General features: G+C 39.8%; 2 protein-coding genes across 2 annotated transcripts in view; one reads left to right on the forward strand and one right to left on the reverse strand.

Moving 5' to 3' along the window:
• The window catches only part of sspo (SCO-spondin), an 84,108-nt gene extending 78,315 nt beyond the window's left edge, over positions 1–5,793 (reverse strand). The window contains 5 exon segments of the mRNA XM_065949160.1: positions 1,804–1,906; positions 2,046–2,269; positions 2,448–2,618; positions 4,063–4,145; positions 5,564–5,793. Coding sequence (XP_065805232.1) covers positions 1,804–1,906; positions 2,046–2,269; positions 2,448–2,618; positions 4,063–4,145; positions 5,564–5,793 — 811 coding nt within the window.
• Positions 5,794–11,488: 5,695 nt separating this feature from the next.
• On the forward strand, positions 11,489–19,523 carry aoc1 (amine oxidase copper containing 1). Its single transcript, XM_020639812.3, has 5 exons — positions 11,489–11,648; positions 12,236–13,774; positions 15,862–16,150; positions 17,062–17,194; positions 18,221–19,523. The coding sequence occupies exons 2-5, from the start codon at positions 12,238–12,240 to the stop codon at positions 18,482–18,484; spliced, it is 2,223 nt and encodes a 740-aa protein (XP_020495468.1). The 5' UTR covers positions 11,489–11,648; positions 12,236–12,237; the 3' UTR covers positions 18,485–19,523.
• Positions 19,524–20,234: the final 711 nt, after the last annotated feature.

The following is a 20,234-nucleotide window of genomic DNA, read 5'->3' on the forward strand; positions in this document are numbered from 1 at the left end:
GATGTTGCTGCCATAGTGACCTCTCAATCTAAATGATGCCTTTTCACGTTATATATCTACAACTTGTCCAAGTATATTCATTTCTGGCTCAGAAAAAAGATGGCAACAGCCAGTATGCTAACTCGACTCTTCTACTCTGTAGTTTAAAAACAAAATGGTGAAATCAGTTTTTTAAATCAATTTCTTTAATAATGGATGGCTGACTTACATTGTACATGATGGAGATGGACCCAAAAAGATTTAGTAAATAATCAAAAATTATTTTTAAGTCGATATCCATGATGATCCCATAATCTTGCAAACACCAACCTGTTCGCTTAGGTCCAACACCTCCTTACTGTCCCACAGACACACTTAGATTTGTGCTGGTCGTGCGTTTGAGGCCATGTAGCACCAGGCCTATTGGTAATCATGTCCACCCAGTCTACCTACTGGTCTATGTTTTACTGTGCCAATTATTGTTCTTGGTCATAGTAGGGTTTTAAAATGTAGGTCCAAGAACAACTTTTTTTGTTTCTGTTTTTAATATGTTGTATTTTCTTGATGTAAAGCACTTTGTGACCTTTGGCTATGAAAAAGTGCTGTATAAATAAACTTTACTGACTAACTCATTTCATTCTTTCTCTTGAGTTACCGGATTGTTGGGGGAGAGAACTTCCTGATCTGGGCAAAAGGTGTGGCCAAGGGCAAATAAAGCTCTTATGCTGGAGCCAGCTTGTTGGAGCAGACCATTTAGTTCATTTTTCTTTGTATTTAGTTAACTTGGCATCTGTTTTGTCTACGCTTTGTGTTTGATTTGCTTTGGCCTCACCCCTATATAAGTTCCCTTTTATCTCATTGTGTTAGTTCTGTTTCTTGAGTTAATGCCTTATTTTTAATTAAAGGTAATTTAAAGGTTTATAAAGTTGACTTCATTCATAGCCCCAGTTCTTATAAAATGTTTTTTAAACTTGGTTTTCTTTGTTGGGTAAAATAAAAACCCACCCATTATGTCCTGATGAAGACCCAGTTGAATCGAAGCGCGTAGACACATCCCTGTTTATAAAAGATTTTTTATAGTGCATCAGAGTGCCTCGTACTATCAGACTGTCTTTCTTCACAACAAACTTTGTTTGTACTCGGGACAGTCATTTATTTACAAGTTTAATAAATCTCAGCCTCTCAGGGCTCCTCAAACATGTCTGTAAAGTTTCTTGTCATAAATCCTCTCTGATCCTGTATTCTATCATTCCTATTTTTCAGCTCAGAACAGGCTGTTTCTGTGTCTGTAGCTTTAAATGTAAATGAGCTGTGTTTGACCACGCCCCTCAAGAAGGGCTTGGGTGGCACGGACTTTCTTGCACCATGCCCAACTGTTTACGTTGAGAGGGCAAACTCAGAGGGCAGAACAAACACCTAGCTGTGGGAGTGTCACCCACCTGGGGGAGGGGTTACTGCCCTTTGTGATGTCATAAAAGGGAAAATCTCCAGACGGCCTGTTTGAGCACACGTTTTCTGAAAAGTGGAGCAGGCAGAAGACAGAGAGAATGGACTTTTCTCATAATTAGTGAGTTTGAACACAGGCTAGGGACACATATTAGTGTTTGAAAACCAAGGTAAAGTGTATTTTGCATAATATGTGACCTATAAAATGACTCCTGTGTCTCGTGCCTTACAGCTTGGTCCTTTTTGTTTTTTAGAATATTTGCTTTATTTGGTTCAGTGCATGCCTATCGTGATGTTGCTAGAGCATTAGGGAAATTTGATCTTATTTTAAAATGGTCTAGGAGGAGAAAGCTTTACTGACAGCTAAAAATATCTTACCATTTTGGAAGAGGGGTTCTCCATTTGGGACAGGCTGGTTGTTCAGCGTTAAGTTCTTGTGTCGAATGGTGACCAAATCTAGACCAAGCATTATCCTCAAAGCCTGAGAGCAAAGAGGCAAGGAGTGATTACCATTATTTATATAACAAGTACTGCCATATTATTGCTACTGGTGAGAGACAATTAGAAAAGTACTCAAATAGTTGTCTAATAATTCCCCTACAATCAGACTTATCAATCACCTTACTGCAGCGTCTTCTCCCATCACAGACTGTACTGATGTAGACAGCCCAGGTGCCATCAGTAGATGAGGCCAGCAGGTAAGTGCAGCTGCCCTGAAAGTGGAAGTGCTTTCTGTCAAAAGTGCGGAAGTGGGCTCCACCCCAGGACATGCATGTGGCCGAACTCTGAGGCAACCTGACGCTACCCAGCAGACCACCACGCACCAGAGGAGAGAACTGGGAGTCTGCAGAGGAGAGACAGGAGACCATTTCATCCCTTATTGTCACATGAAATAAAAGCATTAAGCAGCTGCACACTTTTTTTTGGTGCACTAGAATATAGAATAGATAGATAAATAGAAGAGTTTGAAAATGGGGCAAAATAAGTATAGTATGTGTGAGTGTGCATGCATGTTCACTGACCAGGAAGGAGAGTGTACGTGCAAGACAGGCAGGTCTGGTCCGAGGCATTCCTCCAGCTTAGACCCCACAGGCTGCTGCAGCACTGCTCCACGGGCATCAGGGAGGAGTTGTGAACTCCAGGGAATTCCTCACAACTCCACGTAGAGAAACACTGACCACGCACACCCACACCTGGAAGGAAGGCGGAACAGGACAAATAAGATACTAGTAGAAAAATGAGCAATGGACTTCAGTTACTCTATCAAATAAATCTGATACAGTGAATACATTATTCAACCAATTTCCATTATAATAACTTTAGAATCACAAAATAAGTCATCCCATGACATTACATTTAGAGCACGTCTAGACTGTATTCTTAGTTATATTTATAGTGCAGGAAATGTTTTATTAATGCCAGAAGAGCTAGTAAAAAGATTTTCCAATATTCTATATTTTTCAAGAGTTTATTTTGGATTCAGATTCAGACAACTTTATTTATCCCTGAAGGGCAATTTAGTTTCAGCTCCTGCAGTTTTTTGGGACTTTTTACGCCTTTATTTTAGAGAGAGAAAAGTGGATAGAGTCAAAAATGGAGAGCAAGAGTTAGAGGAATGACATGCGGGAAAGGAGCCACAGGTCGTATTTGAGCCTGGGCCACCTGCTTGAAGGACTATAGACTCTATACATGGTGCACGTGCACTAACTACTAGGCTACTGGTGCCCCCTTATTTTCTATTTTAATGGAGATATTTTAGGTAGATGTGCTGATTTGTTGCCCATTAAGCAATATGATAAATGGACTGTAGATTAAACAAGTGATAAACATAAACCATAATAATACTTGTAAGAATGCCATTAAACCTAGTCTGGAATGACAAAACAAACAAACAAATAACATTGCCATAGAGATATATAAATAACATTTATATAATAAAGAAGAAGAATGGAATCCAACGAGGGGAAATTAGTTAAACACCTGCACACACACACATGAAATACACACACATGCACAAACAGGATCTTATGGACATGCACTAGCGGTGTGATGTCAGAGTGAGGGGGCTGCACAAGAAAGAGCGCCGAGCAGTTTGCCTTGCTCAAGGGCACCTCAGCAGTGCTCAGGAAGTGAACTGGCACCTCTCCAGCTACCAGACCAATTTCCAGACCGGCGACCCTCCAGTTCTCAAGTCCCGACACAGAGCTAGTCCTGCCCCACTACCCAATAATCACATAATGTAGAAAAAATGAAATTGCTCAATTTGAATCAATTCAATCAATTTGATCATTTGAAGTTACAGCATATTTATATGTGAAGATTTTGTGTGTAGGATTTTATCATGAAGGAAAACGTCTGGAGCACACGGTCAACACAAACATTTGAATGTGTGTCTGCACTGCATGTCAAACTAGCTGAATTGTCTGTGTTCTTCAGAAGTTTTATTTCATGCTGTGATTATCTGCCCCGTTCTGAGACGCAGCATTATGCTATGTCCGCCAGTTAGCACGGTTTCCCCATCTGTGTAGGATTATACATTTTACGATGTATCGCTTTTTCTGTGTCTACTTTACCAAGCGATACAAGCGTCATGCATGCTTGGTCATTGCAATGATTTTTCTTCGTTTATGTACTCACCCTCAGAGCAACGTGGTCCTCCCCAGCCTTCACAACACACCCTCACTGTTTTGTTCACAGTCTGCGTCTCCATCTCTGGAGGTCTTAAAACAACAAACATGTCAGGTTAGGGGTTTACACATTTAGAAACTGTGTGCATTCATTCTAATGCTATACCAGTCACTCTTAATTACAACACATAGCTTTAAAAATATATCCTACACAAGGCATTGCTTTTGAAATGTCTTGATTTACTAAATCTCTTTACTCCTGTAATGCATTCCTTGTCAATATATGTCACCAGGAGAGCGTAGACAACAGGTCTGCTCCTGCAATCTTCCCTCTCTCATACCCAGCTCTTCATAACCTTCAATATTCATCCATCCATTATCTACAACACTTTTTCCCATTATGGGTTGCAGGAGGCTGGAGCTGATCCAAGCAGCGGGGTACACCCTGGACTGGTCGGCAGTCCATCACAGGGCTGCCATACAGTGTAGAGACATACAACCAGGCACACTCAAATTCCTACACAGGCAATTTGAGGGTCACCAATTGAAGCCCATGTTTCAATATATTCAAATATATTTGCCAAATTTCTAACGACAAAGTGACACAATGCAGATTTTTTTAATGATGCTTTTTTCCCCCTTATTTTACACAAGAGAATGATCTTTTACTCGAGCATGTGACTTTATTAAAAAAGCTTTTCCTCCAAGCCCCACACTTGCACTGACATGGTTTCATAGAACCCCAAGCATAGAGTTTGAGCACAAGCAGAGCGAATCCAAACAGAGAGACAATTTTAGGTTAGTCGAAGAATGAAAAATCTGAATCAAAAGGTCATGTTCTCAATGTCTAAAAAGACCACGCTCTCAAATATGAGGGAAAAAAAAGCCTCCATCTAATGCAGAGGTTCCCAAACTTTTTCTACAGGGCTCCCCTTTGATAGATGAAAATATTTTTTAAGCCCCACAACCTCACCAAACACATCAACATATATCATATCGACATACAGTACATTAAACACAATGTCAGTCTGCTCTTCTCGAACAAATTCCTATATGTTTAGAAAGTATCTTTAACATTTGCTGCAGTTTCTACAGGTATGAGAAAAGAGGCCCGGCAAGGCTTGACAAAAACAATGCACATCGTTTTTCACTACTTGCAAAGCATGGGAAATTTTTGTGACAGGACTTCTAGGAAAATGTAAGGCCGAAAGTGAATCAACACCAGACGTCACAGTTTGTGAAGTTTCATGTTGCCGTATCACCTTTTCCTCCCTTCTTCCTTTTTTTTTTTATAAGTGGCTAGTTTTCCTCCGTTTGTTGTCACAACAAACTGCTATCTTGGGGTCCCTGGCCCCACTTTGGGAATCACAAATTTAATGGAAACAATAATGCAATAATGTTTTTTAAACATCAATCTGGCCTTCCCATTCTGAGCTGTTCAATGCTTTTCACAAAAACCTCAGCTGACCTTACTAGCTATTTGAACTTAAGCTTGACCATTTTTCACTTACTTGTACATGTAACAGGTTGCCTTGGGGCCCTGTTGTTTGTAGTACAGTGCAATGCCATCATCGCCTCCATGCTTGACTCGCATCCTGTCCACATCCAGCCTCCAGGCTTCAGTGTTATACTGATACACTTCTGAGCAGCTCACTTCAAGCTGTAGACGTGGGGACAGGACATGCTCCGCTTTCTCCTGCACCGTGTGTTCACACCAGTGTCTGTGGTAGAATACATGCATTTCATTTTCATTGCAATACTGGATTTATTACAATACTGCCTCACACAAAATGTTTGCTTATAGTTGAGTTACAGGTCTTAAATGCCAATCAAGGGTGAAACGTCTACCCACTACTAACCGAAAGAAAGTCATTATAAAACACATACAAGTGCATTGTAAATACTTCTCCTGTATGTATCTGTCCCTAAAAATGCCATTGGTTGGGGTGCCGGTAGCAAGTGGTCCGGGTTTGAATCCGACCTGTGGCTACTTTCCTGCACTTCATTCTCCACTCTCTTTCTCTTTGTGATATCTGACTCTATCCACTGTCAGATTTCTAAAATAAACCCATAAAAAGCCCAGAATTAAACGTAAAAAAATGCCATCAGTCTTAAAATATCACCTTTAAACATTTCCTGAGGCGATGTCATGACACTTGGCAGATAAAAAGTCCCTAAATTAAAACAGAAACCAACAATAGTGGAAACTTATATACATATATATATATATGTATATACACAAATATATTTTATAAAAAATACATGCATAAAATCAGGAGAAACCCTGGATTACTTCAGTGAGCAATTATTTGAAAAAAATTGCTACCTGGGAAAATATTGTGATCGCCTACGCAAGAAGCGCCAACAAATCAGGAAATCGGCAAAAGAATTTTACTTGATTTTTGGAGTTGACCTGAATCCATGCTTAAACATTGCATATGAAAATAATGTGTTCACAGTGAGAAACTCATATGAATTCCCATAGTTTAGATCTATTTTTTTCAAATCAATTAACCCAGATAACAAGTTACGTAAAGCAATTGTTTTAAGTTGTTTTAGGATTTTCTTTTATTGGTGAAGCAGCTATTTGAACAAATACTACAATATCAAAACAAAAAAAAATTCTGAAAATAGATAATAATCCGTTAGGCTAATCCATCACTATAGTGCCCAGGGAATTTCCTTTTTTTTTTTAAAAACTCCCAACTTGGAGGAACAAGTCAGGAGTTGGGACCATCCAGAGAACATCTGAATGAGCAATATATTGCATAATCATACATTTTTGCCTTGAACATAAATCATGTTCAGTCAATCGTGAAAAATTAGATTGTGAATGAGCTAAGGATTAACAAAAGAAAACACCAGTGATTCACATCATGGCAGTTCTAATGTGATAGTATGAGTACAATGATATACTTGTTGACTTGCAAACTTTTTTGAATCAAAAAGGAACCATTTGAACCAAAGTTAACCTGCTGTCTATGTGGTTTACTCTGTGATCTGTACACCATGTATTTCATACATTCCGTCTTTACCCACTTCTTTATCGCTAGACTCAGGTGTACCTTGTTTTTTTTGTACCTTTAATTGAGAGAAAGGACAGTGGATAGAGTCGGAAATCAGGGAGAGAGAGGGGAATGACATGCAGGAAAGGAGCCACAGGCTGGATTCAAACCTGGGCCACCCGCTTGGAAGACTATAGCCTCCATAACCTGGGGCGCGCGCACTAACCACTGCGCCACCAGCACCCCAGGTGTACCTTTTTTTTTACCGAATTTCCCCCTGGGATAATTAAGAATTTCGGATTCTGACAAAATATTCTTGATCTTACATCAACTGGTCTGAATAGTACTCACCCCATTCCCATCACTGTGTACAGTCCAAGCAGAAACAATGTAAGTGTCTCCATGTTCTTCTTCTGAATGATTGTGCTTAAAAATCCTGTTTGGAAAAAAAAATGTTACACTTTTAAGAACTATTTTCAGTATCATAATTTAAAGGTGAAAATATCATTGTTTCCAGGAAGAAATATTAATGACTGAACTGCAACTTTAGAAAAATTTACTTACATTTACATATCTAGGCAAGTACGCTTCTGTTAATGATATGACTATAATGTGTCTTCTCTGTGAGTTGATGTTCATTTGTTCAACTATAAAAAATACATAAAATGATATTTCTAAAGTACTCTATGTTTCCTATTTTATTTGAGAAAAGGTGCACCTACCTTTAAAGTGCTTCTGGGAATTCTTGGGTTTTTTGCCAAACAAAGTCCTTTGCTTGTAAATCAAAATAAGACGTTTTTATGGGTTGACTGTCCTGCTAATCACTTTTTTTTTTCTTCTGCCTGACACTATGTGTGATAGTATGTGATACAATCCTCAGTGAAGTGATACTTTGTCTTATGGGGGAGCGGAGCCCCACATGTAGGGTTTTAAATGTGGGGGGCAACTCAAGGGACGTACAGTAGCATCTGAACCTGCTGCCATTGGACATAAGAGGTGAGGTCACAGCTGGCAGGGCAGAGATAGGTCACCGGACCAGTGACGGACACGTCCACTGACCTCGCCCCGTCAACCATTACAGGAGGCTGTAGGTGATAGCGGGGGTGGTGGAGTCTCAGCCTCAGAAGAAAGAGATGTTTGTCAGAGCCTAATCCTGTAAAGAGAGGCGTCACAGACAGGATGATGGGGGCTTTTATTCAATGAAGCGTGTCAACAGACATTGGGGACTGAAGGCTTTTAGACTCACCAATATCCCAAGTCTGACCTCCTGCCCCCTGAGCGAGGAGCCTCAAACACAGCTGTCACCAGACCGAAGCATGAACAGGGGAGAGAAAGAAGAAGCGGCGGATGTCACGAGGGTTTACATGAATAGTGTGTGTGTGTCATAATTTACTTTTCTAACACGTTTCCCATGCTTACCTGGAGACATTTCTTGATAGTGAGTGAAGTTGTTAGTTCACTTCTTCATCATTGCTTATGGGAAGTAGGAATAGGGGGATGTTTAGGGGGAAAGGGAGGGACTTTTGCTTGCAGGTTTCATTGGCATTGGTGTAAATGCAGCAAAGGCTCAGTGCTTTAGCTTTAGCATGGTAGCATGCTAACAATGACAATGTGTTTGTAAGAAATATTGTGCTGGGGAATGAATGAGCTAATCAATAGATTTGTAGTTATAGTTTTACTCTTCTTGTCAGACATGGGTGGAATGTCAATCGCACTCGAGGGAAAATGTGGTGACCCAAACAGGTTACCTCAATTGTCTGAAAATGGTTTGTCTTTGCAGTGTCCAACCTTTTTAAGTCACTGTCCACTGTAGAGCTTAATTGCTAATTATTAAATATTTCTCCTATACGGAGGCACAAAGCAGATTGGGAGAAATGTGGCAAAAAAAGTTGAACAAGACAGCAGCAGCCAAAAAAACTTTAGTGGCATGAAATCAACCATGGGAGATGGCCCCGCCCACTCAGGGACACTGTTAGTAGGAGGCTTAAAGGGGTCATATTATACTTTTTCTGGTTTTATATGCTCTTTAGTGTGTTTTCCAGCTCATGTTGCACGCCCATTAATTTCTGTAGCATGCCCACGATATGCTGTAGCCTGCAGTAGCACAGTAGTGCTATGGTGCTAATGTTTTTGCTCGGCCCTCAGACAAAGTGGCTGCATTCCCAATATGGTAAAAGGGGCGTGACATTTCCGAGAACCGTGCTGAGTGACTGACCAATTACGGCAGAGCCGACAGGCTGACCAATCAGATCAGACTTGGCACACGTGGGGACTCTGAACGTGGGCACTTCAGAGCCTTAGAGAGAGAGTCAGAAGCAAGCCGGTGCATAGAGAGGCAGTACATGAAAACAGACACTTTTTTAGAAGTTTAGCTATTGTGAACATACTTTAGTAGGTACATAGATTAAATATACGAACCCCAAAAAGGGCATAATATGGGCTCTTTAATGGCTGGGTTTTGGTGCAAGAGAATAATTAATAGAGAACCAACAGTTTTTCCAAACCGAAAATAAAGTCTCAGGGTATAAAATACTTTAAAGAATTAGGAATCCAGTCAAATTTGGGCAGCATATCTGTATGCAGGGCTTGTATTCACAAACATTCTGAGAATCCTCTCAGAGAGCTCCTAATTTAGTTAGAAAAAAATCCTAACAAGGATTATAACAAGGATTTTTAGCCTAGGAGTGATTTAGGAACATCCTCAGAGCAACTCTGAGCAAGGAAAACTTTTATCTTAGTGAGGAGGCGTGGTTGACCCCGTTGTATGAACATTTTTTTCAGAAGCTGTGATTGGCTAAAAAAAAAGGGGAGAAAAAAAGTAAATCTATAGAATCCAGTCAGACATTGTTCAATTAATGAACACTATAAAATTAGCATTTGTGTGATGATTTGTAAGACATACTTTATAAGTATAACACCTACAAGACGTTTAAAATCACTTGTGTGGCAGCTTCTTCCCATGATGATAGTTTCAGAATGACCCAATCTCAATGTCCACCCTCACACACTCACTGAATTTGATGGACATTCCCGGTAAGTCTGTGAGGGCTTCGTGCTGTCCCACTGTCAAATTGTCAATTGCATGAGGGACCTCTCGCTGACTTTAGGAGCCCTTTATGAACTCTGTTCACGTGAGGGAATTACATTGCAAGCATTGCAGACACACAGCTTCGTTTTGATTTGAGAGACTGGTGCTAAAGTGCTACATCTACCAAACATATACTCTAATCCCATATCATACTATATCAATTAATATGCAATGTTTTGTATATGTCACTTTGAGGTGCTTTGGCTTCTCTCAAGAACAACAACATTACATAATTTCACAGAGCTATAGCAGCCCTGAAGTGTCATACTACAATCATCATTGAGCTACTTAACCAGTTGAATCAGGTGTAAACATGTGATAATGTTTCAGAATTAATATCTCACAAACACTATTTCCTTTACTACTATCACCATAGATGCCAAAGAAACCTTTAAAGCTTTATTATAGCATATGTTGTACTCTCACTACTGTGTTTTGACCAATACTTTAAATCAGATTTTCACATTTGTAAAACTATATTTTGTCACAGTGTTTCCTCTTGTTTTCCCTGCTACTCTCCACCTTCCTCTCTGGAAACTCTCATAATATTAAATGTTCAGATATCTAATGCACTAGTAGAACAAAGTAGAACTTTGAAATGGCGCTTCGTGAAAGTAGATTGCACCCTGTATTTATTCTTGTTAATGGTTAACTTTTGTACTTCTATTACACGTCACGTACACAGTGATCCCTTGAGGCAAATGAAGGTACAAAGTTCAATCTTGTCACAATCAATAAGTGGAAGGTATACACCATTGATCTAAATCAGTGTTATTCTATAAGGTCTAAAGAGACATAAAGTGAGAAAAGGGTGCATCCTAACCTTTTTATTTAGCTTCTGTTATCTACTGTGTTTTGCTTTTGTACTGCATCTGAGCAGCTCTGGTGGAGGTGTGGGGCTAAAAACAATATAGGGGATTGAGTAAATTTGTTTTTAATGCCTTACTACCACTGTACTGTAATGAGAGATTCTTTGTATTTTACCATCAGAAGCTGTAACACTATAAACAAAATACAAATAAAATAAGTTATCAAATTTGAACTGAATGAATTTTAACAGATGACTGAATATAATTATCATTAATACATTGTAAATCCTATTTTTGTTTGAAACAATGCAACACTCCCTTTTTCTACTTAAATTAACATGATGACTGACTTCCTCTTTAATTCGAGACAAAGCCCTCTTTTGTCAAATGCCTTGTGTTTATTCTCTTAACGCCCTTTAAGCACTTTAAATTGCTTTGTTATCGAAAAGGTGCTATGCAAATTAAGACGCCTTCCCCTCTGCAGGTTTATCTGCTGAAGAACCCATTTCATCATATTTACAACCCTGCCTTGGCCAATCAGTCTCCCTCACTGCTAAGTACAAGGTTAAATATAAGCGCCATTCCATTGATCCTTTTTTTTCCTTAAGATAGTTTTCTTCAATTGTTGAAACAGGGAGGACTGAGTTGATTCAACTTGTTTAATAGAGGGCTTGATGCAAGAGAATACCTGAAGGTAAGGCACTTTGGTCTATTGAGTTTCTTAGCTTAGAACAATTTAAAAATCAGTACACCATGTATCACAACTTTACTGTGTAAATTCTTAAGTGTAAACATGCAATTAAACTCATTCATTTGGAAGAATTTGATTAACTGCATTGAGAACTCGATTGGTAGTTGGGAAAATGATGCAAGAGTATGGGTCATTTTGAAAGTGCAGAACAAGGAATGAGGGAAGATACACTGAGAACAGGGACAATGTTGAGTGAGTGTGTCGTAAAGGGAACCAAAACATATTGATTGTGTTTTTCTGTGGAGAAGTAGAGGAGAAACTGACAAAAAAAAAAAGCAAAAGCAATACCAGGCAAAAGAAAGCATTGCTTATCAGCTTTGAAGTGAAGTAAATAAAGAAGAACAAAGCCAGTTAGTTAAATAACTTGCTTTAACTTTGAGTCTAAAAAACGATCTAATGCAGAAATGTAACGCTTTCTTTTGTAGTTTTTACTCCTGGTTTAAAACATTGAATAATTCGGTCATTATATTCGATTTAATGTCTTTATTCCCAGAATAAATGCTGTATATTATTTTTTCATTTTATTACAGACATGAGGCTTCTCTGTCTTCTTCAGTTGGTCATTTTGGCTGCCTGTAGTGGTTCCAGATCAAGAGACTGGGCTCATCATGGCGCCCCCATGTTTGCTGACCTCACAGTGCGTGAGTTGAAAGCTGTCCGTGCCTACATGCACGGTATTCCAGAGCTGGAGCTCACAAACGCTCGTAGCAAGACCCTGAAGAAGAACAGCATCCTAATGATAGAACTCCATCTACCAAGGAAGCATGAAGCCCTGAGAGCTCTAGACCGTGGACAGGCCAAACCCCTGCGTCAAGCTCGTGTGATAGTCCAGTTTGGGAAGCATACTAAGCCCAACATCACTGAGTACATTGTAAGTCCTCTGCCATCTCCACACTCCCATGAAGTCAAATCATTCAAGGAGAACAAGTCAATCTCATTTGAGTCAAGGCCCATCACTGAGTCTGAGTATTACCATATTGAGAGACTACTCGATAAGATTGCAACCACAGCTCACAAGCTCCTGTTTGAGACCACAGGTGGGTTTTCTTTCAGCAACTGCTCTGACCGCTGTTTGACGTTCTCAGACATCGCCCCCCGTGGGCTGGGTCCAGGTGAGAGAAGGTCCTGGATCATGTTGCAGAAGTTTGTGGAGGGTTTTTTCATCCACCCAGTTGGGTTTGAGGTGCTCATCAACCACAAGGACGTGGATCCAAAAAACTGGACTGTCGAGAAGGTCTGGTACAACAGCATTTACTTTGACAGTATTGATGAACTGGTGGAAAAATATGAATCAGGAGACGTGGAGAAAATCAACCTGCCCGAACATGACGACAGTGACCTCTACTCTACCTATATCCCAAGGGGTAAGAGCAACACTCCCTCTGATATCCATGGTCCAAAGCTTGTTGAACCCCAAGGACCTCGCTATTATGTGGACCGAAATTTTGTTGAGTATGCTGGATGGTCGTTTGCCTACCGAGTCCGTTCATCAGCAGGGCTTCAAGTCTTTGACCTTCGTTTTAATGGAGAAAGGATTGCATATGAGATCAGCCTCCAAGAAGCCATTGCCTTCTACTCCGGTGATACTCCTGCTGGCATGCAAACGAAGTACATTGATGCTGGCTGGGCGATGGGCGCGTCAAGTTATGAGCTGGCACCTGGAATTGACTGTCCAGAAATTGCTCATTTTGTTGATCTATACCACTTCTTTGACACGGACAAACCTCGACGCCACAGAAATGCACTGTGTGTATTTGAGATGAACACTGCTATGCCTCTAAGGAGACATTTCGACTCAAACTATAAGGGGGGATACAACTTCTACGGAGGGCTTGAAAACAATGTGCTGGTGTTGCGGACGACATCAACCGTATACAACTATGACTACATCTGGGACTTCCTGTTCTACCAGAATGGGGTAGTGGAGGTAAAAGTCAGCGCTACTGGATACATCCATGCCACTTTCTTTACTCTGAATGGACTCCACTATGGTACCAAAGTTTACAACTATGTGCTTGGTAACCTTCACACCCACCTCATTCACTACAAAGTGGATCTGGATATTGCTGGTGAGTATTTTGACAGAATTATCATTGACTGTATACAAGAATTGGATGAAGCATCTTGGTTTTATTATGCTAACATTACAAATTTCCACGAGATATCTACCATAAACTATATATAAGAAGGGGTCTGAAAAGTGAATCTACAGTAGACGCGACTAAATCCAGCATTCTTTCTAATGGTCATCAATGGGGGACTCCACTGGTTGCCAAATAAGCCTTTTGTATGAAAGCCGATAAGAAAAAGGCCATTCTTCAATGGGTACACTGTGGACAAATGTAGGTTAAAACAGCAAGTAGACAGGGTTTGTTTGGCTTCCTATGATTTACAAGTCACTACCATGGTGACCGAATGACAGTCATTTCAGGATCCAAAACACCAAGCTGGCGACAGGTTAAATGGTAGGATACAATACAAAGGAGTTGTGTGGCTATGCCCCACTGTTACACACATTCTAACATAAGATAAGATAAGGAGGAACTTTATTAAACCTTGAAGTAAATTCTTGTGTCAGGTGGTTGCTCCAAAATTATAGTACAAAAAAAGAGTAACACAAAAGAGCATCAAATATGAGACAACTAAAAAAACTAAATAAAGCAAACAGTGTATTATAAAGTACAAATTGGATAAGGGTTTAAAACAACAAGATAAAAAATGTGCCTTAAAAAAGGATAAATACAAGTATATTAAGTTTAGTAACAGAGAAAGATGGGTAAAACATAATGGCATTATTGACAGTTCAGACACAGCTTATTCAAGCTACAGGTAGAGAAAACACACGATACTACATGATCATAAAGAAATGGATGTTGAACATAATAGTGATAGTGATATGAAGGAACATTGCACATGATAATGAATGCTAAAGCCCAATATGGAAAGTAAATCAGTATTTCACATGGAAGTCAAACATTGTTATGGATAGATACCCAAGGAAACCACCAGTAGGTCACAGGTTTCCTTGCTTGTTAGAAGTTATTGACTGCACCTGTGACGCTCTCCTCACCTGATGACGATCAGCTGGGCTGGGAGGCTAGGGAGATGGAATGCTTGTTTGCTCAGTTTGTTGTGTATCCAGAGAGTCAACACCATCAGTTGGCTTTCTGTGATTTTGCAGCCACATGGTTGATGTTGCCCCAAGCTGCTTGTTTGCTGGATATGAATGTTTATGAATGGGATTTGTTAATAATGATGGTTACTTTACATATAAACCTCTACCATCAGTGTGTGAATGTGTAGGTGTGACCTCGGTGTGAAAGAGCTTTGAGCAGTCAGAAGACTAGAAAAGCACTATATAAACTTAAGTCTGTTTACCATTTCTTCAACCACTGACAGTACTCAAGGGCAAAATTGAATGTCAGTTTATATCCTGCCCGATCCCATTTAAATTGTGGAACATTGCATCAGCTGGATCTCACAATTGATGTCAGAAATGTATGTCTTTATGTAGCTTATGGGAAAATAAGATTTGATTTGGTCACATTTTCTTGTGAAAACAATGGGGGTTACAATAAATGCCCATTGTGGTCTTGAAATAATTGTTTTAAAGGTTTATATTAAGGCTTTTATGCCTTTATTTAGACCGGACAGTGGATAGAGTCAGAAATCGGGAGAGAGAGAGAGTGGGGAATGACATGTGGATAGGGAGCTGCCGGATGAAGGATTGTAACCTCTGCACACTCGCCTCAAGGCTGCAGGAGCCCCAAACTAGGTTTTGTTTAAATCAACTTAAAAAACAAGGCATTTGAATGTACTTTGAATTGAATTTTAAGGTGGTGAAATATGAAGAAACAAAGAAACCTTGTTTTGACTTGGTCTTTTATTGATGCTAGTCAAGATTAAACAGCTTTCTGAACTTTATCCCGTCATAAAGAAACAGTTGCCCAACAACTCTGTGCAACTGTGATCTGTTGAAACATCCGATTAAGGCCATGCATCAATGAACTGCCTGACACCTCTGCTACTGGTCTGTTTGCGTTTGGTCTAAGGCCTTGTAATGGCAGTGCAAATGTCAATGTAAAAGTCTAAACAGAATGCTTTGACCAAGATATTTAACTTCTTATGACAACTCTTTTTCCTAAATTTAACACAGGTCGGGAAAACAGCTTTGAGTCCATAGATCTGAAGTTGGTGAACTTCACAAACCCCTGGAGCCCAAAACATTTCATCGTCCAGTCTAAAATCCACAAAACGGAGCACCAGACTGAACGGTCAGCCGCTTTCCGCTTTGGCAAAAAGTTCCCACGCTATGTGCACTTTCACAACCCCAATGAGAAGAACAAATGGGGACACAAGAGGGGCTATCGGATTCAGTTTAACTCGCATGCCCACAGTGTCCTTCCAAGAGGCTGGAGAGAGGAAAATGGCATCAGTTGGTCAAGGTAATGAACAATTTTGACCTATGTTTCAGAAAAAAATAATAAAGACCAAATACTGTTATGGTTGTCTCACTGTCTTATCATCTTAAGCACATTCCTCCCCTACCTATACAAATGTGGTTTCTTTAGACACATTGGGAACTGAGAAATGTTTACAGAAATATCACTATTTGTTTGTAATGATTCACTTCATGAGGATTATTGAGGTTAATCTCTGAATTGGAAGGTTGGTTCTAAATTTGGTGAAAGTAAAATAATGGTTTGGATCCCAACAAAACAACAACAATCAAACAACACTCTGTTGAATATCACCTTGGTCACCTTGAGTTATCCAAATCTTTGCTATCTTAGTAGACTACTTTATTCAGTTTACTGAGTACTTTACTCATAATCAATCTGTATTTGTATAGCGCCAATTCATAACCAATGTTGACAAACACTTGACAAAAAGCAGGTAAAAAACCTTACTCATTGCTATATTACAGAGACCCAACGTTAATCCATCATGATCACTAAGCAACATTAAGTAAAGTTACAGTAGCAAGAAAAAACTTCCTTTTTAAGAGGCAGAAATCTTGGACATACCCAGACTCATGATGAACAGCCATCATGCCACATCTGTGCCAGGCTTGAAAAATGGGATAAGATGCAGGAAGAAGGCTGGGGACAAACAGAGGGGGGTCCATAGCAGCAGTGCCGTCCCCACCAACAATCTGTAAGGAACCTACAAGACATGAAAGCTCAAGCCATGACAATGCTAATGTTCCTAAACAACCAGCGGGAGGATCCTGTGTTTAGTGTAGAAGCTGTGTCTTCTGAAATGCCTGTTGGACAAAATATGAGCCCATTTAAGTGATTTGCCTTTGTGATAACTAATATAAGAACTGAGTGTCTTCTGAACTGTTTCTCTGCAGGTATCCTCTGGCTGTGACTCGTCACAAAGATAGTGAAGCCACCAGCAGCAGCATATACACCCAGAATAACCCCTGGGACCCTGTTGTTTCCTTTGAGGACTACATCAAGAACAATGAAGACATTATCAACCAGGTACAGAAGTGAACATCAATACTGACCAGAGTATCCCAAACGTCTGTGACCATGAACCACTAAGATCAAACTAGGCCCAACACTTTGCACTGCCAACAATGTTTCAATGAAAGGGCTACCTTGCCAAAAGTTAAAAACATGTTAATTAAGTTCTAGTGAGGGAAATGTAACTATTCTGGCAGGAATCTACTGTGGGCGCAGCAGCATTATCAGGGCCAGCATTGTCACTTTCCTCTCTGTTGTTTTTGGACCTTATAGCCTTCCAGTCCATTTCCCCTGCTTCAACCAACCATCGAAATATTTGAATATATCTGTTTTCCTAATGTTACCAATGTAGGTTCATGCTATATGAGAAATAATGTCAGGTCCCTTTGAAGCAAATCAACGTAATACATTTTCTGTCATGAAATAAAATGTTTAAGATATATGCTGAGGACGTCGGCTACTTAGAAAAGCAAAATGGTGGACTCTGGTGTACCACCCTTGGAAGCTCATTCATGGATAAAGCTTAGGAATCACTGATATAAACACATTTACATCTTCAGTGTATGCAACACAATGTTACAATGTGATTGTAGGGCAGTAACTAAGGCTACAGTAGTTCACAGTGAAGTAAATGTCAAGATGAAAAGTATATTGACATTGATAATCTTGTACATACAAAGTAAACACCTTTTTTTTTTATTCAGGAGCAGTCTTTAATGATTTGGTTGTATGGTTTTTGAGAAGGCAAATTAAACGGCACTTTTCATTATTCACACGTGCATGAAGTCGCAGTTGTTATGCTTCGTCCTTTGAGATGCTATGAGGGATTCTGGGAAATGTGGCTCACACTGTGGAAGCGGGATAGATGTGTTGCAATATGAGGTTACATCCGTGGTTTGAATTTGGTCTCAACTAGGATTCATCCATCTGTTCTAGTTACTAATACTGACATTTTCAACAGTGTGCTCTTCAAATGTAAATAAAAACATCTTTTATGTGACCCACTCTACTCTAATGTGATGTTTGCATTCCTGTGTGCAGGACCTGGTTGCCTGGGTGACGGTGGGGTTCCTGCATGTGCCTCACTCAGAAGACATCCCTAACACAGCAACACCCGGCAACGCGGTGGGTTTCTTCCTCCGACCCTTCAACTTCTTTGATGAAGATCCTTCACTGGCGTCCAAAAGCACAATTATTGTCAGGCAAGGGCCGGACGGCAACCCCAAAGTCCAGAGATGGACACCTGAGGTCATCGGTCACTGTGTGACAGACGAGCCATTCTTTTACAATGGTGCTTATGTATGAGTCTAGAGTTCTTGTTTTCTTACTGCTTGTTCTTTTTTTTTTTTTTATTGGCTTGTATAAAACTACTGTGTTCACATTTTGTTTGCAATCTTTGCTCTTTACTGCTGTAACAATGTAAATTTCCCCGTTGTGGGATAAATAAAGGATCATCTTAAAAGGCGCTTGGGTACAAATAGTCAGATTCTTTATTCTCAGACATCTCTGTTAGACGAGGGCAGAAACAGATTTTTTTTTTTTCTTGCAAAATATTATGGATAAGTGATGTAGATACGATTTTTGTTTTTTTGTGTGTTTATATATGTCTTCAGGAAAAAAAATCTTCTACGAGATCAGAGGTATGGCTTTGTCCACAGGGCGCGCCAAAACCAACACAAACCCAAAGTTCCTCAAAAGAGCTTTAACAAGGGAGAAGTTGATTGTTTTTCTTTTATTTATATACAAGTCTGTCACTGCTTTTTTTTTTTCTTCAGAAATCGTTTTGATATGTTACCTGTGTCCCTTCAATGTTTCCCATCCGAGATAAACATTGACCTCTAAACCAAGTCATACACAAAGTAAATCCTTATGTTGGTGGTCAAATCACGCCACCGCACTAAATTGAACCAGATAGTAACCTGACCAATGCAAGGGCGGTAAAGTCGGGGGCTTTCTTTGGAACTTTGTAATCCCATGTTTGCGTCTCCATGACTGAGGTTTAGCAGCAGCGAGCATCCAGGATGCAGGATGCTCCGTATCCGCCCTGCATGTGGTAAACCTCTGGCTCTCAGCGTGCTCTGCTCGCCCCCGCTACGGGAATGCGTTTACTGGAAAGACAACAGAGCAAACAGCCTGATTCTGAATCCCTCCCCCCAAATAGTCCAGGATACCTCCTAACTGTGCTGTTTCCCTTGGAAACCAAACTTTACATACAATGTGACACAATGCAATGAATATCAGCTGCACATGTAACTACTTTGTCCTTTATGTAAACATTCCTTTATAGCAATGGTACTTAACATTTTCTCAACCAAGAGATATTAAAAAGGCCAAATAAATCAAACTGTTGATTTTTTATTTTTTTGTAAAATGTCTGTATCAAATAGTGAGAAATTCTCAGGTACACGCCCAGCAAACTAAAAATAACTGCTGAGGGAGGGATTGGATTTTGCAGTGGTAAAGTAGTTTGTGTGAAGGGTAAATAATGATTTGGGAAAAGGAATTTTGCCAACAACTGTCTGTTTTCCCAATCTTAAGACCCCTTTTTATAAGTGTGTGCCAATGTTTTACAGTGTGCATGATAAAAGAGGGATAAAATAAAAGCTATGCACGCACCAAAGAATGGACAGTGTCAGGAGGAGAGAACAAAAAACAATGTTAACTCTGTAACAAGCATTCCTGCAGCTGTTCCCATGGCAATGATGCACCCCAACGTCACAACAGACAAACTATAGGAACACAGTGAGACCGTGTTGCAGCAAACATAACACAGTTTAGAAAGAAGCTTTACATACAAAAATGCTCAACGAACAGTGTGACTTTCCATTTAACCTTTGCTACAATGCCCGTTCAACTTTTCTGCTGGTTCTCTTCTGAGCACATTGAAATGGATGATGTCACACTTTTTGTCCTTAAATCACATACAGTCATTAAAGTACAAAAAAAACAAAACATATACATCAGTCTCGTCAGTCATATATTCAGCAGGACAGTAGATCACAAATTACATATGTGAAGAATTCGAAGTTAAAGACACCAATTACAAATACCTTAA

Source organism: Labrus bergylta, chromosome 20 (genome assembly GCF_963930695.1).
Source record: "Labrus bergylta chromosome 20, fLabBer1.1, whole genome shotgun sequence".
Lineage (NCBI taxonomy): Eukaryota > Metazoa > Chordata > Actinopteri > Labriformes > Labridae > Labrus > Labrus bergylta.